The sequence below is a fragment of the Poromitra crassiceps genome, assembly GCF_964638095.1.
Source record: "Poromitra crassiceps genome assembly, chromosome: 12".
NCBI lineage: Eukaryota > Metazoa > Chordata > Actinopteri > Beryciformes > Melamphaidae > Poromitra > Poromitra crassiceps.
This window is the reverse complement of record NC_139632.1, coordinates 39,811,991-39,833,287: the sequence shown is the minus strand read 5'-3', so window position 1 is coordinate 39,833,287 and position 21,297 is coordinate 39,811,991. Positions and strand designations below refer to the sequence as shown.

Genomic DNA, 21,297 nt, shown 5'->3' with positions numbered 1-21,297 from the left:
AAAAAGACATCCAATTTAGCACATCACAGTGAGTAAAGTATTTAAAAAGAACCTTAATGGACACTGATAAGAGACAAACTGACAAGAAGATACAAACAACTTTTTATTACAGTCCAAAAATAATACAAAATGTGTACAAAGATCTGTCGGTAAATGGTGACATGAAAAGGAAACGGAGCCATCTGAACGAAGAGAGAAACTTGTTGATAGCTGTAACAGGTGCTACTAGCCTAGCCTGTGGTATCCACTGGCTTCAGTGAGGCAGGACTAAAGTAGACAACATTGAATGAGTTCAGTTCAACTGAAAAACCACCACGACCATGTGGGAGAGGGGATCTTCGTCCATGTATGAGTCGACATGAGGACCCTGCTCTTCTCTGAGGTGGATCGCAGTGCTCGTCTGGACAGGAGATGCTGGTTTGGAGGTGAGCACTAGTTGTTCTGCGAGGCCTGCTGCATGATGATAGAACACAGACTCAACATCTGCAGGTACTCGTCTGCTCCGTCCACCAGGCACTTATCAACCACCTGACAGACAGACGGAGGGAAACAAACAGATTTAAATTATTTACAAGGCATCAGGATACCTAACATACACTCTAGTAGGGGTGTAATGCTCCACAAAATTCACAGTTCAGTTTGATACGACACGGTGTCACGATTCGGTACATTTTCGATACAGCACAAAAGTAGAAATACCAGAGATATGTCTGATGAACTGTTTAATTTTATTGTATTGTATTTTTTGCATATTTCTATTTAGTGTACTTATTTATTTTGCAATGCATATTGAACCTAAACCGGTCCGGTACAAATACATATATTTTTACACCCCTACACAGATTTTTTTTAATTTTTATTTAATATAAAACTGAACTAAAAAATATTCTCCCGAATGGAATCGACTATGGATCACTCTCGTACAGGTCATAACAAGGCGACATATTTGTTACTGATTGGCTGTGAGGGGGGACTTCATGATTCCTCATGGTTGTTGTCACCATATTAACACTGTCCTTGTAGCATCCTTCTAAAATGAGAGGACTCTGGTACACCGTTTGTTGTTGTCCTGGTGATACTTCACTGCACTGACAGGAAATGAGGCAGATAATTACAGGAGGGGAGGAGCTTCAGAGAGAGAAACAGGAGGATAGAGAAGATGAGTCAACTTTCAGACAGACATGAGGACACTTATTACCTGAGGCTGAGAATGAACCAATTTCACATGCAGAGAAATAAAAAAAGCTCAGATCAGCATGTGTTGGGAGTAACTAGTTACTACTGTAATTAAATTACTTTTGACAGTAACTAGTCATCTAAATAATTACTTTTTGAAATTGAGAGTAACTCAATTACCCTTGATTATCCGGTTTATGATCATCGGACCTAGTCCACGGAGAGACGCCGCCTCCCTGCCTGGCAAAAAAACACTCCACGCGCCGCAGCCAGAGCCTATGGTCTATAGGCCTCCCCAATAAGCCAATGTTCAAGTATCCCATCATGCAGGTACAATGATAAATACCATTTGACAGTATGTCTTTAATAAAACAATCGAAGCAAACCTTTGAAAGTAACGCAAAAGTCACTTTCCCTAGTAACTAATTACTTTTATTATGACTAGCAGCAACTGTAACTAATGACTAATTTTCAGTAACTTGCCCAACACATCAGATCAGACAACCAAATAAAAGATAAATACAGTAAAATATCAAGTTTGGCAACTGGGAAATGTTTGCTTGAATAACTACTGTCATTTCATTCAAGAGCGCTGTGTGTCAGCTAACTTACCGCCATCTTCTCTGCGATGGCTGACTTCTGCTTGTCGTTCAGGTCCTTCTCGATGATGGCCTCATGGAGCTGGTTCAGGAGCTGCGTGGCTGCGTAGCCTTCATCCACCATGTTCTGAGAGAGGAGGAGTGCTACAGGTCGTGAGCTACAGGTCGTGAGCTACGAAGCCTCGGACATTCCATTGCTCAAGTCAACAGCGGTGAATTCTTACATTACGGTGGTATTATTAAGGCAGGGCACCACAGGTGAAGTTGGTTGAAGTGGTCAATTTTTATAAATTATATTTTGTTTTGTTTTTTCCCCACACAGTATACAAAACAGTCATCAAAAATAACTACATTTTTATACTAGCTGCATCAAGTAGACAAAGTGCAAAGCCATTTTCTCAAAATTCTCCTGGCACCAGGGGTGACCAATCACAGGCCCCCTACAGCTCCACCCCTGCCTTGAGTCACGTGCCAAATCACATGGTACAGTAGCGACTGTTAATCATTATTAGCATGATAATCAAAGGTCCGATCCTTATCTGCTTCACAAACCAGGAAACAGGCTGTCATTATCCCTCTCCTCTCCTCACTGAGAAGAGACAGACCAAACCCACGCCTTCCACTGAGGGAGGACAGCTCCAGGAGGGAATACTGGAATACTGCCTCAACCTGCTGCTGACTGCACACACTGAACAGAATACTGCCTCAACCTGCTGCTGACTGCACTGAACAGAATACTGCCTCAACCTGCTGCTGAGTGCACACAATGAACAGCCTTCAGTTGGCTGCTGACTGCACTGAACAGAATACTGCCTCAACCTGCTGCTGACTGCACACACTGAACAGAATACTGGAATACTGCCTCAACCTGCTGCTGACTGCACACACTGAACAGAATACTGTCTCAACCTGCTGCTGAGTGCACACAATGAACAGCCTCAACCTGCTGCTGACTGCACAGTGTGTGCAGGAGATCTAGAGAAACACCACTCGACACCACAGACTGACTCACTTCCTGTTTGACTGGTGTTTTGGTGAGTTCTCGGCTTCAGTCAGAGAGAAAACGTCTTCCGGTGCAATGTTTTTTTCATTTCAACCTATTTGGGGGGAAGGGTAACATTTATTTTGCAAAGGGCTGTGCAATATCAGATCATCTTGGTCTGTATGTTTTTGATGTGTAGGGATAGTGGTATTGAATGTTAATTGTAGTTTGATTGTACTGTGTATGTGTGTGTGTGTATGAGTCGGTGTGCTATGACGCCACCTACTGTTTGTTCTCTTGAATGCCCAAGACAAATTTCTCCTATGGGAGACAATAAAGGCTAATCCAATCCAATATCAGAGGAGGATCTCTCCTGTCCCGTATGCCATGACATCTTTCAAGATCCTGTCCTCCTCACATGTAGCCACAGCTTCTGTAAAGCCTGTCTGCAAAGCTGGTGGACAGAGAAACGAATACAAAGTGTTATCCTCCTCGTAACTCAGCAGGATCTGAGCTTCTCTGCAGTCAGTCTGCACTGAGAAACTCAAACTCTTCTGTCTGGACCATCAGCAGCCAGTGTGTCTCGTCTGTCGAGATTCAAAAACACACACCGACCACAGATTCAGACCCATCGAAGAAGCTGCACGGCCTCACAAGGAGGAACTTCAGGAGTCACTGAAGCCCTTAAAGAATAAATGGAAGTTCTTTAATGAAGTTAAAGGAATCTGTCATCAAACAAGCAGAACACATTAAGGTCCAGGCCCGATGTACAGAGAGGCAGATGAAGGAGGAGTTTAAGAAGTTTCACCAGTTCCTACAAGAGAAAGGAGGCCAGGACCACTGCTCTGAGGGAGGAAGAGGAGCAGAAGAGTCAGACAATGAAGAAGAAGATTGAGGGTCTGAGCAGAGAGATAGCAGCTCTTTAAGCTGAAGATGTCTCATTCCTGCAGAACTACAAGGTTATAAGGGTAAGAGTCCGGCGCCCCCTGCTGGATGATCCACAGCTCTGATAGACAAGGCCAAACACCTGGGCACCTGTGAGCTTCACAGTCTGCGACAAGATGAAGGAGATGGTCTCCACCACTCCTGTGATTCTGGACCCAAACGCTACCTGTCCAGAACTCATCCTGTCTGAAGATCTGACCGTGTGAGATATGGAGAGAAACAGCAGCTTCCTGAAAACCCAGAGAGGTTTAACCCCCTACTGTGCTGTCCTGGGATCAGAGGGCTTTACCTCAGGAACTCAGGAGCTGGGATGTTAAGGTTGGAGGCAGTGCAGTCTGGCAACTGGGTGTGGCAGCGGAATCTGTCCAGAGGAACAGATACAGTCTGGATTATGGAGAATACATAGCATGCTCAGATCCAGTCACTGTTCTCCCAGTGAAGAAGCTCCAGAGGATCAGAGTGCATCTGGATGTGAACAGAGGACAACTGTCATTTTCTGATCCTGATACGAACCCGTAGCTCAGTGATAAGAACACTCATACACACCTTCACTGACAGGCTGCTTCCATAGTTTAACACTGTGGATATTAAGACTCCCTCTGAATATTTGACCAGTCAAGGTCTCTGTAACAGGGGGACCTGTTAGAGGTGATAGACCAATTAGACTAATTGGTGATAGACCAATTAGAGGTGATAGTGATGCAAATGCAAAAGCAAAACACTTTAATCTTATAGATATGGCTACCAAATTTGACATGTTTCCTAACAAAAAAACAGCAACAACAACAATGCCTCTGTACTGTAAATTACCAGCTGCTTGGTTACTTATTAAAATGAGAGCATGAAAAATAAAATGGGGTCATTATACAAAAACCATACTCGACATAAAATGTCATTCAGATTTATTTTTCTTGTGTGGTCCCTATTCAGCTGTGGTGCCTGGCCTTAACGTGCCTGACAGAAGACTATTGTGGGAGCACCTACCCTCACAGCCACCTCGAGCTTCTCAAACGTTCCTTTGAAGCAGATTTCAAGCAGGTTGTCGATCATCTTGGTAGGGACGACCTACGGGACACAGAGCAGCAGCAAGCACACACAATAGGACTTTAGCGGAGCAAGGTTTCAAGTGTGTGGTGGGCCCTTCAGGGCATGACATAATCTGGGACAGATGTTACAATTTGAGATGACCAGTTCCTCCAGTCTCATATACCGTATGAACCAACAGCTGTGTCAGTCCCTTGCTACATGGAATATGAACCCCAACCCTAATCTGCTAATCTGTCATGTCCAACCAGGCTTCAATCCAGCACATCCAGCAGCAGAGAGGTTTGGTGATGGTGACGACAGCTCAGATTCTGTTATATGGGCCGACAAAATCAGGGGAAAGTCTATCGATATATGAATGTGAAGTATCTAATAAGGGGGCATGTCCAGCCTTTGCCATGAAGGAGGTAGAAATCTACTTCTCAAAGGTTCAATGATGTTTAGATCTGCTGGTTGGAGGCCATGGAAGAGGTATGACTTCACCCTGATGTTCAAGAAACCACTCTTGTTTAGCGATGTGTCTTGATGAATCTGATACATTGCTGATCCTATTCTACTTTTGTGGAAGGATTAACAGTCTGTTGTGTTCATAGCTTTGAGTTTAAGCAACATCACACGACACCATGGGGATATACTGTACAGTGAACACACAAACATAATATTTACATCTATAGCGCCTGCCATCCAAACAAATTAATATATTATCATCACAATTGTTTAAAATCAGGCTTATCATCATAATCATACATTAATAGGCTTGTTTTGTCAGTTTGTTTGAGCTTAAATCTGACTTTCTGAAACCTGTAGATAACCCTGATTCCTGTATTAATTGACACATGTATTGTAAACATGATCAGTTGCCAAAGCGTTAGATTGGCCAGAGGGACCTAACACCGCCTCGGACCCTAACCGCAACCATTTAACGCAGTGGTTCTCAAAGTGGGGTCCGGGGACCCCCAGATGTCCTTGATTTATTTTCACTATAATACCATCCATAAATAACACAGTGACAGAAAGGATGACTATTTTGGTCATGGGTTTCATACACTTTTGATAATAAAACATCTAAAAGAAAAAAATCGTATCAAATGGGGGACCCTAGCTGGGGACAAAATCTTATCAAATGGAGGTCCGTGGTCTAATTTGTGTAAGTTTAGGGAGTCCTTGATGCAAAAAAAAGTTTGAGAACCTCTGATTTAAAGAACATGATCTGCTTTAGTCAACTGTATTTAGTAAAGCAGATAGCATGCAGATTGTACGAGAACCATCCCAAGTGCTGTAAACAGGATATCGTGTTTACATGCACTAGCTCAACATCTGAGCATCCCCGATATGAAGTGAATTTGATTATGAATGTAAGGGAAGGCCCTGCTGTTCATCTGCTGGATGTGTAGCTCTCACCCCGGCTATCTCGATGATGGCGCTGTGTGTGATCTCCTTGTCGACGTTGAGGCGGGCAGCGCTCTGGAGGAAGGTGATGGCTTTCCGCAGGTCGCCCTCAGACACCTTCACCAACGCATCTATACCCTGACATCAACAGACAGACGGTAATCATCTATACCCTGACACCAACAGACAGAGGGTAATCATCTATACCCTGACATCAACAGACTCAGTGAGTGTGTCAAATCGGCACCCTTACTGGGTAAACCGCCCCACTGTAGTCCTGGTTTTACCTCTTTGGAGTACTTGAGGTTCTCCTTCTCGCAGATCTGCAGCAGGCGCTCCTCTTGGATCTTATTGGAGAGAGGTTTGAAGCGAAACTTGGAACATCTGGAGGTCAGCGGTTCGATGATCCTACGAAATATGAGGGATTCAGTTATCAGTTATTACTGTACTACTAAGTTAAGTTAAGTTAAGTTATCCTTTATTTATCCCCTTGGGGAAATTCATCCTCTGCATTTGACCCATCCTCTACTAGGAACCTTCCTAGAACTAGGAGCAGTGGGCAGCCACTGTGCAGCGCCCGGGGACCAACTCCAGTTCTTTTGCCAGTACCTTGATCAGGGGCACTGACAGGAGTATTAACCCTAACATACATGTCTTTAGGTGGTGGGAGGAAACCGGAGCACCCGGAGAAACCCACACGGACACGGGGAGAACATGCAAACTCCACACAGAAAGGACCTGGGCCGGACCGGGGTTCGAACCCGGGACCTTCTTGCTGTGAGGCAACAGTGTTAACCACTGAGCCACCGTGCCGTCCAAAGAGGGGTGGAAGAGTTGCTTTTTGCATCCTTCAGGCTACTTGCAGGGTTCAGAAAGCCTTTTTAAAGATCTTCTTGTACTGTGTGTGTGCGTGTGTGTGCGTGTGCGTGTGCGCGTGTGCGTGTGCGTGTGTGTGTGTGTGTGTGTGAGCTCAGCCAGGCTACCTGCTGACGTAGTTACAGATGAGGCAGAAGCGGGTGGTGCGGGACTGCTTCTCCATGGTGCGTCTGAGAGCGGCCTGGGCCGGGTTCGTCATGGAGTCCGCCTCGTCCAGGATGATGATCTTAAAGGGAGGGCACATCTTCCCGCTGCACAACAACAACAACAACATTACATTCATAAACACAGCATCACTAGCTGTGTTTCCATTAGTTTTTCGCAAAATAATTGCGATATTTCTACAAGTTCGACAATGTACAATTGCGACTTGTAGGCGTTTCCATTGAAGTTGAGTTTGAGTGACGGCGCACACACCTGAACGCAATTCCCCGTTGCAGCAGCTGCCACAGTGATTACGCATGGGGATCTGCCCCAAATCCCGTCCCCTGCATGCTCAAATCCAACCAATGGTCAATGCAAATCACAACATGAAGTTACAACGCATATAAACGAGCCTGATTACCAATTCAAAAGAAATGAGTGTCGTACCCTGCCCCAACATGTTGCTGGCTGCGGTGAATGCAGTGAGAGCGAGAGGCAGAGGAAAAAAGGTAGCCTACAACTGCGCGCACACAGACAGGCAGCCTGTCACCATGGAGCGATTTCTGTCATTAAACATGATCTATTTTCCCCAGCTCCGCTTTTGCACAACACTCGTCTTTCTGCTAGGTTGCTGCGGAGGTTTTGCCACGGTTTTTCGAACCCTTTCTCCCTCATTTTCCTTTCATTTTCCGCTCCTTTTCCAAAGGAGAAGATGGGTCACATGACGTGCAAATGCGAAAAATGTGTTTCCATTCCACTTTTGCGATAAACTGCTATATCGACACGTCTGAAAAACCACCTCATGAGAGAGCAAAAACGTTTTGCGATATTTGGGAGGTTTTTCGAAATTTACCTGTTTCCATTGCCCAATTTATATTGCGATATTTAGATTTTGCGCATTTCTGAGTGTAATGGAAACACAACTAGTGAGATTCTTATCACTTTGGACTGCTGACATCACTGGAGTCTCTGCTGAGCCCAGTAAAGTGGAACGGACACACAAGAGGGGTTTAGCCGTGTGAGTCGCAGCTGGGCTGTTCAGTCACACAAGTGTATTTCTGTGCGGTCCAGCAGCCTCGCTGTACGACACGCGGGGGAGAAATGTCCCGTGAAAATAGGCCGTAGCCATGGCAACAGCATCCCAAGCCTTTTCTGCTATCAGGGTTCCCACACACAAGGACTTTTCAAAGACTTTCCTGGCCCAATTCCCTCAAACTGAAGGACCCAGCATGGCATCGTTTGAGACGTGGATCAAGGTTAATTACTGTTACAACACTAACTTGCTTAAAAGATCTATCTGGGTGGGACCCGCCGTTTGCGGCCTACTTTAATGAGGTTAAGACTGAGTGACAAGTGACTGAGGTTAGGGGAGATGGGTGACTCGCCCGGCTGGTATCTCATGGACCCCCATGCACATTATCTCTTACAAGCACATAAGCACCTTATGCGGCTGGTAGCACCATGTTGTAAGGTTGAATGTCGATTATGTCTGTATTTTTTCCCCCTGTGTCTGATCCTGTTTATTTGTCTTGTATTGCGTCTTGTATTGTTCTAAAAATAATAATAATAATAATAATAATAATAATAATAATAATAATAATAATAATAATAGAAAAAAAAATTACAACACAGATTTTTTATGAGAACTAGCAGGCTTTACAGAAGCTCACAAACAACAATTAAAAGGAGAGAGGCGGGCTTCTATGTTTGAACACTTCTCGACTGCACTGTGTTACACGTTAAGGGGGGGGAAATATGAAAAGAACTTCAATGTTGTCTATACTTGCATAAAATAGATAAATTGAAGCACTTTCAATGACCCACATCTATTTTATGTCAATTTTCTAAAACGTTCAAGACCTTGATTTTTTCTCTCTCAAATTCATCAACTTTCAAGGATTTCCAAGGACCTGTGGGAACCCTGAATTCTTAAATGAATTATATTATTCATCAGTTATACACTCACACACCTGGGCAAAAAGAAAGCAATTTCATGACTTGTCAAAATTAATCTAACATTGAAATTGACATCATTTTAACGTGGCTATAATCTGTCTAAAACTCAAAACGGTGTTAAGACTGTTGACTCACTCTGTGCGAGTGTTAAGTCTGTTGACTCACTCTGTGCGAGTGTTAAGTCTGTTGACTCACTCTGTGCGAGCTTGCACCTAACAGAATGTTATTATGTTTAATTATGTTTAAAGTATGTTCATGCCATTTGCACATATGTGCAGTGAATACGCCACTGTCTGTGGCGTGTCTTACTGATTTATTGCTTGTTGCCTCTTGTTTATATTTATTTGTTTTTATTTTTTGCACTATGTTGTAACGGAGTCTACAGCACAAGAATTTCACATGTGATACTTGTACTATGGAGTGACAATAAAAATCTTGAATCTTGAGTGTTAAGTCTGTTGACTCACTCTGTGCGAGTGTTAAGACTGTTGACTCACTCTGTGCGAGTGTTAAGTCTGTTGACTCACTCTGTGCGAGTGTTAAGTCTGTTGACTCACTCTGTGTGAGTGTTAAGTCTGTTGACTCACTCTGTGCGAGTGTTAAGTCGGTTGACTCACTCTGTGCGAGTGTTAAGTCTGTTGACTCACTCTGTGTGAGTGTTAAGTCTGTTGACTCACTCTGTGTGAGTGTTAAGTCTGTTGACTCACTCTGTGCGAGTGTTAAGTCTGTTGACTCACTCTGTGTGAGTGTTAAGTCTGTTGACTCACTCTGTGTGAGTGTTAAGTCTGTTGACTCACTCTGTGCGAGTGTTAAGTCTGTACTCTGTGCGAGTGTTAAGTCTGTACTCTGTGCGAGTGTTAAGTCTGTTGACTCACTCTGTGCGAGTTCCGGCCACGGTGAGCTGGGCGAATCTCTTCACCTTCTCCCTGACCACCTGGATGCCTCGTTCATCTGAGGCGTTCAGCTCCAGCACCCTCTGTCTGTACAGCTCGGGACTGCAGGAGAGAGAGATGGGGAATTATGAAACACAATAAAGAACAAAATACGTAAGCTGCACAGCTGTGGGTGTACAGGTCCATCCTGAGACAAAACAATACAGATATGATGGAAAAAAAGGATAACAGACAGAGGTTGGTGGCCGGTTATGAAACTTGATAAAGCCGCTACTTCTTAACCATGACACCATTAACAACATTAGCCAAAGTACTGTCTGCCACTGACTGCACTCACCCGAAAAGTTCTCTGGCAGCGGCTAAGATGGTAGAAGTCTTTCCTGTTCCAGGAGGGCCATAGAAGAGCAAGTTGGGAAGCTGCAAATCAAACACATGCACATTGGCGTTTGCCATCTGTCCAATCAATGTCTATGAAGGTCTCCTAAACCATGAAATCATCAGGCTGGGAGTAGTGGGAGAAAAGGATGTATTGTTACTGATACTGGGATGTGTTGGCAACAGCAAATATCTCCTGGCTGAAACTCAAACTTGAAACTTAACAGCCACCCTTATTTTACCATGTGAAAGGCTCGGGCTTCACCTCACCCAGGTCGGTTCGGGTTTGAATTTCCCGGGCCGGTGGAGAACTCTTATTTTCTATGGGAGGATGACACTTACATCTGCTCCTTCCAGAGACTTCTTCAGCACTGCTACCACCTCCTCCTGATAGGCAACATCATCCACACACTTTGGCCTGCTGGGGATGACAGAAACGAGGCCTGGCTTGTCAGTAAGCAGCGTGTTGGCTGAGCTATGCCAATGCTGAGGTGATCAAATTAGGGACAACATACACAGCAGCTCAATTTGATTTACATTTGATTTTTAATTGAACAATATATTTTAGCTCATTTATGAATAATCTATAGCTTGGCAAGGAGAGTTTTGATCCATCAATCAGACAGATTATAAACAGTCGTGACATTAAGGTGGAGATGTCCGGGTTCGGGATACATAATAAGACATAACACCTCTGCTGTTCAGTGTTCACACTTACTATTTCTCTACCCAGGGGACAGGCTTGGCTTTCTTCTCTGTGCTGGGCCCTGCTGCTGTCTTGTCTTTCTGAGGTCTGGTCGCTTGGACAGACGGTCCTTTCAAAAAGGCCTGCATGACTCCTCCTGCGTTGAGTGAAAGCCACAAATGGGATGAATCAGCGCGACGTCACTTGCCACCCAGAAATGCGGAACCCCGCGCTATGGGTTGTGCCAAACAAACGTTAATATCTCAAAAACTATACATGACATCGCTTATATTTTGCCATTCTGAGTGAGAGCAGAAGTAGCTCAAGAGTTTGTATGTATAATATATACATGTCGTGTTAACGTTGTGTGAACTGTCGCAGTTTTTAAAATGTAAACAAGAGTTAACTGGCTAGAGTCAGCCACTCAAGCCTCGCGCCACTTGGGCTCCATAGGGTTCCATTGCCACCCAGTGACGCGGTTTGTTTACCAAAATGCTGCTCGGCTGATCCCTCGTATACATCCACAGATACACAACCACACAGGCAAGCAGACAGACCCAGGCATTAGATCAGGATGTCCCAAGCATGTGTTTGTTATTGTTGTTATTAATACAAAAGGGGGGGGGGGGGGGGGGATAAAACCTGCAACATTCAACAACATTTGGGGCTCCTTTTTGGACTGTCTCCCTTCAATAAATCCCCTTTCGATGTAATAGTGCAGTATTCTGTCGTTTTCAGCATTCTGTCTACCAAGGGAAATAATTAAAAGTTGGATGTTTAACTCTATTAAACACTAAACATTACATATAAACATTCAATTACAGTGATTGTGAAACCCCAACATATGCATGTGCTTTGAATGCATCACCCCCCCCAGGATGGCAAAGGTGCCTGACCCGCCCTACTCTGTCTCTGATTGGCTTACACTGATATAACTCTAACCTTAATTAATCAATCATCACTCCTCGTGCCTAAATCAACCATGCTTTCGCCATCCTACGGAGAAAAAGCTTGCGGCAGGCAAACCAGTAAAGTTAAAATGTTATTGTATTAAACAGTGTTCGGTATGGCGTAGCCGCCAAGCACAACTATAAAGGAAGTTTCATTTATAAAGGAAACGTCCTTGTTGTTGCTGTGCGTCACGGCTAGGTATGGCGTAGCTAACTAGCTAACTATACCGTATGCCGAATTCAAGGGCGACTTCTAAAGAATAGGTAAGAGTCAGAAGTAATGTTCTGCAATGTGTGTGTATGTAACGTTAGCTGATAAGAAACTCAACATCTTGTTTGAGAGGAGTTTGGCGTCACGTTAACGTTACATGTCTCTCCATGAGACGGGAATTCAATGTTACAGCTGATTGAATTGCATGCGGTGTCACTGCTATAACGTTATACGATGACATGTTGCAACGTAATGAACTAACGTTGACACCAGTGAATTCTAGCTAGCTAAAGAGCAAGTTAGCAACAGCATCCATAGACCCATCCCATAGACTAGACCCCAAGACATGCTAGCCTGTAACAGCTCAGCTAACTAGTTCACCAGTTCACGTTAGCAAATACGCACCCCTCTTACCGTCTTACAACTGTCTGTTGTTGCAATCAACTTTGATCCAAATATTCCAGTGATCTTAGTGCGAAAAGGCTGTGATATTACTTATGACATCTGCCTGACAGGGCTCTGTTGTTGACATGTGTAGCGGCGGAATTATTTCCCGCCATGGAGGAGAACCTTACTTCCGCCTACGACATTTTGTGTCGTCCAATCACAGGCGGCGGATGCTGAAGCTGGACATCCCCCCTCATCTCCCCTCCCATAAATTCTCCTCTCCTCTCCTCTCCTCTCCTCTCCTCTCCTCTCCTCTCCTCTCCTCTCCTCTCCTCTCCTCTCCTCTCCTCTCCTCTCCTCTCCTCTCCTCTCCTCTCCTCTCTCCTGTATTCTCTACCTACCCCCATCCTTTCATTTATTCTCAGACTGCATGCTTTGAAATGGCTTTTAGTTACAAGCTAGGTACATAGTAAGATACTAGGTTAATATAACATAATTATACAACATGACATAATTAAACATAACATAATTAAAAACTCATCTTAATTTTTGTCCAAATATATGAAATGTCCAAATATATATATATTGTCCAAATATATGAATATTATTGTCCAAATAAATACATTATAACTCACTATAATCAAACATATTGCAGAATGAACCGTACATACATGACCACAGTGGTGATTTCTGAATCAACACAGCAGCACTCATTGCCTGTGATCATGCTGTGCTTTGTTTCCCAGCTGTGTGCCATTGATGCTGCATGTTTCAGCGGTCGGAGAGCTTTCAGTGGGCCTGCTGTAATTGGCTGGCAGAGTGAAGCTAAGTGACTGGTAGGGTGAGGCTGAGCCGCAGATGTCTCTGGCTAATGGTCGTCTCCCAGGCAATCTCCACGGTCCCGGGAGGGAATGGGTACATGGAAAGATGATAAATGCCCCTGCCTCCATGCATGTTTGCTTTCATCAAAATGTGGAGCAGAATCACTGGAGTGCAGTCTAGTTGACAATGACAATAATGATGGTGAGAGATCCTCTTCAAGAATATTGCCTTGCAACTAGGGCTAGCCGATAATTCAATATTATCGTTTATCGTCTTTCAGTGCAATTCGGGAATCATATCGTGATGAAATGAAGATATTTTAATATTGTGACATATTGCTGCTGTATAAATTGATGATGACAAGTACATTTAACTTAAAAACGCTCATAAAATGGGGTATGGTGTAGGAATATTATTTTAATATTTCTGTTTTGTTTCACATCACCTTTGGTTCAATGAGATTAACATTAATTTGATTATTTAACATGATTTTGCATACATGAACCATATTGTGAATTGAGAAAAATCCTTGTGATTATCGTGATATTGATTTCAACCATATCGCCCAGCCCTACTTGCAACTGAAAAAAATCTAGATAGTCTATTGTATTGTGTGGGTATTAATGTTGATTTCTTACACCGCCATGGCATTTGAGCAGACACATTCTTACCAAATTTTATCTCAGTGCCTCCTATACATTTTTAAGTCCTTTGTCACTCACAGTTTTATGTGTCAGTTGTCCTACTACCTATAATATAATTACTGGCAGAAAAATCAGAGAACATCACAGTCAAATAAGTAAATATTTTTGGATTGTACTGTATAGAATAGATCAAATAATGTTCCACTAGTTCCAATCCCATCCATGGACAGCTTGGCTCCAGGCACCAGGTTTTCTATCAGGACCTATTAACCCCCCCTCCTCTCCCTCTCTCTTTCTCTTTCTCTCTCTCTCTCTCCCCTCCCCCCTCTCTGTCCTCCAGGCAGGTAGAGCAGCCCTCTGATTCGTTTCCTGGCTTGTGACTCAGCTTCTTTATCAAAGCAAACAGAGCATCGGCAGTCAAATCTGTGTCGGCTGTCAACCTGGGGACTCTCTCTCTCTCTCTCTCTCTCTGGGCGGTTTGGACTCTCACACAAACAGCAACAATATTATTATTTTTTATTTTACATTTTTACTACTTGCAGAGGAGGCATTCTTATTTTTCTCTGGGTTTGGCTGATCTCAGATATATTGTGTTTGGAGTGTATTTTTTCCTGGCTGGGAGAATGGCTTTATTATTGTGTATGGAGTTAAGGTTCTTGCTGCCTGGATTTGACTGCTTATTTCTCACAGCATCACGAAGAGGACTGAATACCTGCCTGGCTGACTGGCTGTTGTTTTGTTCACTAATTGACTGACTGGCTGTTTTAGTCACTGGCTATTTTGTTCATCAATTACTTTACAATTGTGTTCACTGCTGGCTGACTGAATGACTGACTGGCTGGCTGGCTGTATTGTTCACTGACTAACTGGCCAACTAATTGATCGACAAATTTACTATTTAGTTCACTGGCTGACTGCTTGACTTGCTGACTAATTTATTCGTTTGATCACTGACTGACTGCCTATTTATTTATTTATTTATTTATTTATTTATTTATTTATTTATTTATTTATTTATTTATTTATTTATTTATTTATTTATTTATTTATTTATTCATTTATTTATTCATTTATTTATTCATTTATTAATTTTACTTATTGACTGGGTGACTAATTTACAAATTTATTCACTGAGGGACTGATTGGTTATTTTCTCATTTTGTTCGCTGGCTGACTGACTGACTGGCTATTTTATTCATTGACTTACTGGCTGAGTGACTCACTAATCTATTCACTGACTGGCTGACTGGATATTTGATTACTGACTGGCTGGCTGTTCCAGTATATCATTGGCTGGTTGTATTGTATTGTATTGTATTGTGTTGTATTTTGTTCATGGACCGACTGTTTTGCTGACTGGCCGACTGGGAGTGGCAGCAGCATCACCGCCGGCCTCAGGCGTTGTGTATGTTTTGATTTGGACCAGGAGGAAAGAGAGAAAGACACACAGTAGGCGAGCTGATCAGACACACAGTAGGCGAGCTGATCAGAGACACGAAGTTGAAGTGAAGAAAGCAGGGGACAAGAGGAAAGTGGACTAAGGTGTGCGAAGAAGCGGGAGACTGGGTGCCGAGAGGCGGAGGAGGCGTGGCACAGGAGAGAGAGAGAGCGATCGAGCAAGGGGGAGAGAGAGAGAGAGAGAGAGAGAGAGCGAGCGAGCGGCGGATCCTACCCGCGCCCTGACATGCTGTGTTGGCTGAGAGAAGACGAGATGTCGGTTCAGGAGCTGCTGCAGCGGGTGGAGTGTGTCATCACTCATGTCGGTAAGTCATCGTCACCCTCTTCTCTTTCAATATTTCTGTTGAAGTTACAATCGGCTCGTCTTCCCAAATGGACCCGGGAGAGGAATAAGAGGTCAAAAGAGGCAGATGAAGAGAGAGGTGGAGGGAGAGGGGCGTGTGTGTGTGTTTCGGGGGGAGTCTCTCCATCCTCTCCTCAGCACCACTGCCTGGAGAGGGATACAGGGAGCCGCGCTGCACATGAGGAGAGACAGAGAGAAACGGGTAGAAAGTGTATCAGCCTGGGGTGGTTTTACTGTCAGGGGGAGAACTGCCGTGTTTGATAGGTACCGTATCTGTTTCACTGCCATTTGTCTCACTTTGGACCAGAATTGCCACTGATAAAGAGGCTGGACAAGGTCATTAGAGTCACCTCATGGTGTTCAATTCATCATAGGATGCTCCGGTCTGCTGCATGGTCCGGTTGTGATTGACATTGGGTTTGTGCATTTATGGTATTTTTTCGCTTCATTTCTTATCAGTGTGCAAAGCCATGATGCTGGTGAATGAGGGAGAATACCGATTTTCTGCTCTGATCTACATGATTCATATTTCATAGAATGCAATATTAGCGTTATCTATCAGCCATGCTGGGCACCAGAAGAAGAAAAAGAGAAAGTCAATCTTCTATCATCTATCAGCGATTCTCAACCTTTTTCATATCAAGGACCCCTGGTGTGGTCCACATTAGAGCCATGGTCGGACCACCATTTGATGAGTCTTTGTGTCAAATCTAAGAAGAATTGTTTGTGAGATATGATTTTGTCCTGAATTCCATGAATATCTCTATAGGTAGAGAGATAACAGTGAAACCATGATCCAAACATTCATTCGCCTACATTCTCTAAGTGTGTTAACTTCTCGTAAATGAAATCATGGTGAAGTTGAATGATCTGCTGGGTGGGGACCCCCTGGAACCCCCTCAAGGACCCCCTGGTGGTCCCGGGACCACACGTTGAGAACCCCTGCACTATATTCCATCCTCTACCTCTATCCCCTCAGCTCTATCTCTCTCTTTCTTGATTCAGTACTTCTCCTCTTCCCTTTTCCTTTATCCTCTCCTCTCTCAGTCCTCTCTTTCATGCCAGTCCTTGTCCTGACCCTCTACTCCTTTGCCCGTCCCCATCGTCCTCTGCACCTCCTCCACCATCCTTCCTCTCTCCCCCTCTTTTCTTCCCTCTCCATATTCGGGCTGGGTTAAAAAAAAACGACATATATCGATATCGAATTGATATTGATTTGAAGGAAGTTAAGGAACTGATATAGATGAATGAATCCCAATATCGATCTTTTAATATAATGCCTTTTCCCGTGGATGCTTGAAGCTTTAACCCCATTAGACTCGTGTGGTTTGGTTCTTAACGCAACGAGATCTCGTAAACATCTGTAAAACATGAATATTTTACCATTTCCAGCATTAGTTATTTGAGAATCTCTTTCATATCCAGTCAAAATTGGTATTGTAACTGAAATATTGCTATCGAAATCATATCAAATCGGAAATTGAATCGAATCGGGACCTTGTGTATCGGAATCGTATCGAATCGGGAAATCAGTGGCGATACCCAGCCCTACCCCATACATCCCTCCCCTCCTTTATTTCTCTATATACCCTCTATTTCTCCTCTCTCCTCCTCTCCTGTGCAGCAATTCCCACCTTTTCCCTTCCCCACCTCTCTCATCCCATTCTCTCCGTTCACCCTCCCTCTCCGCGTCCCTTTCTTCCTCTGTGTTTTCTGCGTCCGGGTCGTTTCCCGGTGGCTGGTGGGGGAAGTAGGTTACTGTGCCACGCTGGAGACTGTGGCGGAGGAGCGTCCTCCATCATCACTGCTGCCGCTGCACTTCCTGCATCGCACACGGGGAGGGAGGGGGAGGGGGCGGAGACGGGCTTGTGCAGAGCGTTGCCGTGGAAACTAGGAGTCGCCTCTGCCAATCACGTGGCCCTAAATTGATTTAGTGTTATGCTGACGCTTGTGTTTGCGGCGTCGCCGGCTGCACCGAGGTGTCACTTCACCTGCATGCCATTTCTTTGTGTGTGTGTGTGTGTGTGTGTGTGTGTGTGTGTGTGTGTGTGTGTCTGTCTGTCTGTCTGTCTGTGTCTGTGTCTGTGTCTGTGTGTCTGTGTCTGTCTCCATTACGAAGCCATTTCAAACATACAAAATGTGATCTGCCATTGAAGGAGATAGATTGAGTGATAGATTGAAGATGGAAGTAATTGTCCATTTCAAAGCAAATTGTAGCAGTTTGTTCTATTTATAGGGTGCACAGTAGCAGATAAATGTATTTAATAAATGAATGCTTGAGGCTGTAACATCAATAAATAAATACATACATGTTAGTAGTAATCCATTTCTCTCCCATACTTCCCACTTCTGCAGTCTATTTGAGTAGACATTACCATAACCTCACAGATGTTTACATCCTATTTTCCCACTTTTGTTCATTTTTTCTACCCCCCATTTTCACACTCTAGCTGTGTGCTGTCATTCTATCCATCACTTCTAGCAGCTGCAGCATTTCATCTCATCTTCCTTATCTTCTCTATGCCTCTCTCTCTCTCTCTCTCTCTCTCTCTCTGCCTCTGTTTGTCTCTCTCTCCCTCTCTCTATGCCTCTGTTTCTCTCTCTCTCTCTATGCCTCTGTTTCTCTCTCTCTCTCTCTCTATGCCTCTGTTTCTCTCTCTCTCTGTCTCCCTCTCTCTCTCTCTCTCTCTCTCTATGCCTCTGTTTGTCTCTCTCTCTCTCCCTCTCTCTATGCCTGTTTCTCTCTCTCTCTCTCTCTCTCTCTATGCCTCTGTTTCTCTCTCTCTCTCTCCCTCTCTCTATGCCTCTGTTTCTCTCTCTCTCTCTCTCTCTCTCTCTATGCCTCTGTTTCTCTCTCTCTCTCTCTCTCTCTCTCTCTCTCTCTCTCTCTATGCCTCTGTTTCTCTCTCTCTCTCTCTCTCTCTATGCCTCTGTTTCTCTCTCTCTCTCTCTCTCTCTCTCTCTATGCCTCTGTTTGTCTCTCTCTCTCTCTCTCTATGCCTCTGTTTCTCTCTCTCTCTCTCCCTCTCTCTATGCCTCTGTTTCTCTCTCTCTCTCTCCCTCTCTCTATGCCTCTGTTTCTCTCTCTCCCTCTCTCTATGCCTCTGTTTCTCTCTCTCTCCCTCCCTCTCTCTATCTCTGTTTCTCTCTCTCTCTCTCTCTCTCTCTCTCTCTCTCTCTCTCTCTCTCCCCCCCACCTTAGGGGCCAATGCTGATGTTACACCAGCAGGGTGCTCACTTGGATCTGTTTTCTCTAGCAGTAGTTGTTATTTAGCAGTGGTTGTTATTCAGCAGTAGTTGTTATTTAGCAGTTGTTGTAAATCAGTTCAGTTCACATTTATTTGAGTTCTGAGTTTAAAGTCAGAGAGAATTGTGATGGGGAAAAACTCTGTATTCTGACTTTAAACCTAGAACCCAAATACTGAATTTTTTTCAAGTGGCCTTAATACGACTACTGTACCATGTACATTAACAGAACAAACTATAAAGTATGTTGACATTTCCACTCCCCCTCTATATGATTCTAATGACAGCTCACGTTTCCTATGACGTTTGTAATTGCTTTGTCCAGCCTATTGCAGACCCCTGCCCGCAACGGGTTCCCTCACCCCCCTGAAAGAATCAAAATATGTGTATTCATGTTATTTGTCTAATTGATGTGCACCGGTTTCATTTCAGCTCAGTGTTTAGGTCTCTACTGTGTTTTGCTGTCGTGCTAGTTTCTATCCTCTCTGTGCTTCACGAAGTGCAAACAAGACAGACAAGACAGAGACGTGAGCTGAAGGTAGCAACCTAGATGGCCTGACACACCCATTAGATCTGTTGACCATCTTGCCATTTTAATTGGATCACCCCCCCCCCCCCCCCCCCGCAAAAAAGCAGTGTTGTCATCCCTTCATCAGTGTCATTAGACTAGCCTTCATCAGTGTCATTAGACTAGCCTTCATCAGTGTCCTGTAGACCAGGCCAGGCGCGCTGAAACGATGGGGCCTAATTGATCTAATTTGACGTCACACTTCTCCTCTGGCTCTTAAATCACTGGAGACTTATAGCATCACTCTGTGCAGAATGGATCCAGCCAATCATCAGCCGCTTTTTATTTTGTATTTTTTGCATTATTAACAGTGGGATAAAATAAGAGGAGAGAGTAGATTGATGGAAGCCTTGAAATTCTGCTCCAACTCTTCCATGAGGTCTCAGGTCAAAGCACCTGAAAGCACTCAAAGCAGTTCCCTTTTGTACCGGTATTTGTCTAACATGTGTCAGATCTCAAAAGCCTGTCGTTTGTATCTGCCTTTTTTTTTGCTGAGAACCTGTGAAGTGTGTGTAGGAGTGATACCAGCAAGAGCTTGTTTTATAACCAGGTCAGTAGTGCTGTTAGGATACATAACCTACTATTTTACTGGCTTTTTTATTTTATTTTTTTATTATTTGTTTTTTTTACTGGCTTTTCTAATGGCTATGGGATATGCTTTGAATTAATATAGCAGTGGGTACATACGATTTACATATAATGTATGTACTATTTTCTAATTCAGTGGTTCTCAACGTGGTTCTTGAAGGGGTTCTAGGGGGTCCCGAGCAAAAAGGGGAATCATTTATTTTCACTATAATTCCATCCATAAGAAACACAATGACAAAATGTATGACTATTTTGGTCATGGGTTTAATACACTTTCTGTAATAAAACATCTAAAAGCAAAACATCTCATCAGATGGGGGGCCCTGGGACAAAATCTTATCAAATAGGGGTCTGTGGTCTAATTTGTGTTGGTTTAGGCCGGGGTCCTTAATGTGAAAAAGTTTGAGAGCCACCCCTGTTCTAATCTATATATTTGCATTTATATATCTTTTCACCCCGTTGGTATGAGACTGCTGTCAAACAGTTAGCAGCTCTGTTCTTCTTAGCATTATAACCTCAGAAATAGCTTCACTTTCTCACCTTTCAACACACGGATGAGTCACTCACACAGCAGCCAGGAACATCACACCTCTCCTCTCTGCTGACATGACTGTAGATGAGAGTGTAAAGGTAACATGACTGTAGTTGAGAGTGTAAAGGTAACATGACTGTAGATGAGAGTGTAAAGGTAACATGACTGTAGTTGAGAGTGTAAAGGTAACATGACTGTAGTTGAGAGTGTAAAGGTAACATGACTGTAGTTGAGAGTGTAAAGGTAACATGACTGTAGATGAGAGTGTAAAGGTAACATGACTGTAGTTGAGAGTTTAAAGGTAACATGACTGTAGTTGAGAGTGTAAAGGTAACATGACTGTAGTTGAGAGTGTAAAGGTACATGACTGTAGTTGAGAGTGTAAAGGTACATGACTGTAGATGAGAGTGTAAAGGTAACATGACTGTAGATGAGAGTTTAAAGGTAACATGACTGTAGTTGAGAGTGTAAAGGTAACATGACT

At 43.7% G+C, this 21,297-nt stretch overlaps 2 protein-coding genes across 2 annotated transcripts in view; one reads left to right on the top strand and one right to left on the bottom strand.

Moving 5' to 3' along the window:
- Nucleotides 1-90: 90 nt before the first annotated feature.
- rfc4 (replication factor C (activator 1) 4) lies at nt 91-12,771 on the bottom strand. The gene is made up of 11 exons (XM_083647778.1): nt 12,640-12,771; nt 11,098-11,221; nt 10,722-10,800; nt 10,342-10,421; nt 9,987-10,106; nt 7,119-7,262; nt 6,423-6,543; nt 6,148-6,273; nt 4,687-4,767; nt 1,789-1,902; nt 91-528 (listed from the first exon to the last, which is right to left on the bottom strand). The coding sequence occupies exons 2-11, from the start codon at nt 11,211-11,213 to the stop codon at nt 433-435; spliced, it is 1,077 nt and encodes a 358-aa protein (XP_083503904.1). The 5' UTR covers nt 11,214-11,221; nt 12,640-12,771; the 3' UTR covers nt 91-432.
- A 2,991-nt stretch (nt 12,772-15,762) lies between these two features.
- Nucleotides 15,763-21,297, top strand: part of mcf2l2 (MCF.2 cell line derived transforming sequence-like 2) — a gene marked incomplete at both ends in the record, with an annotated part of 194,736 nt that continues 189,201 nt past the window's right edge. The window contains one exon of the mRNA XM_083647099.1: nt 15,763-15,841. Within this exon, the coding sequence (XP_083503225.1) occupies nt 15,763-15,841 (79 nt within the window). The remainder of the gene's footprint in view (nt 15,842-21,297) is intronic.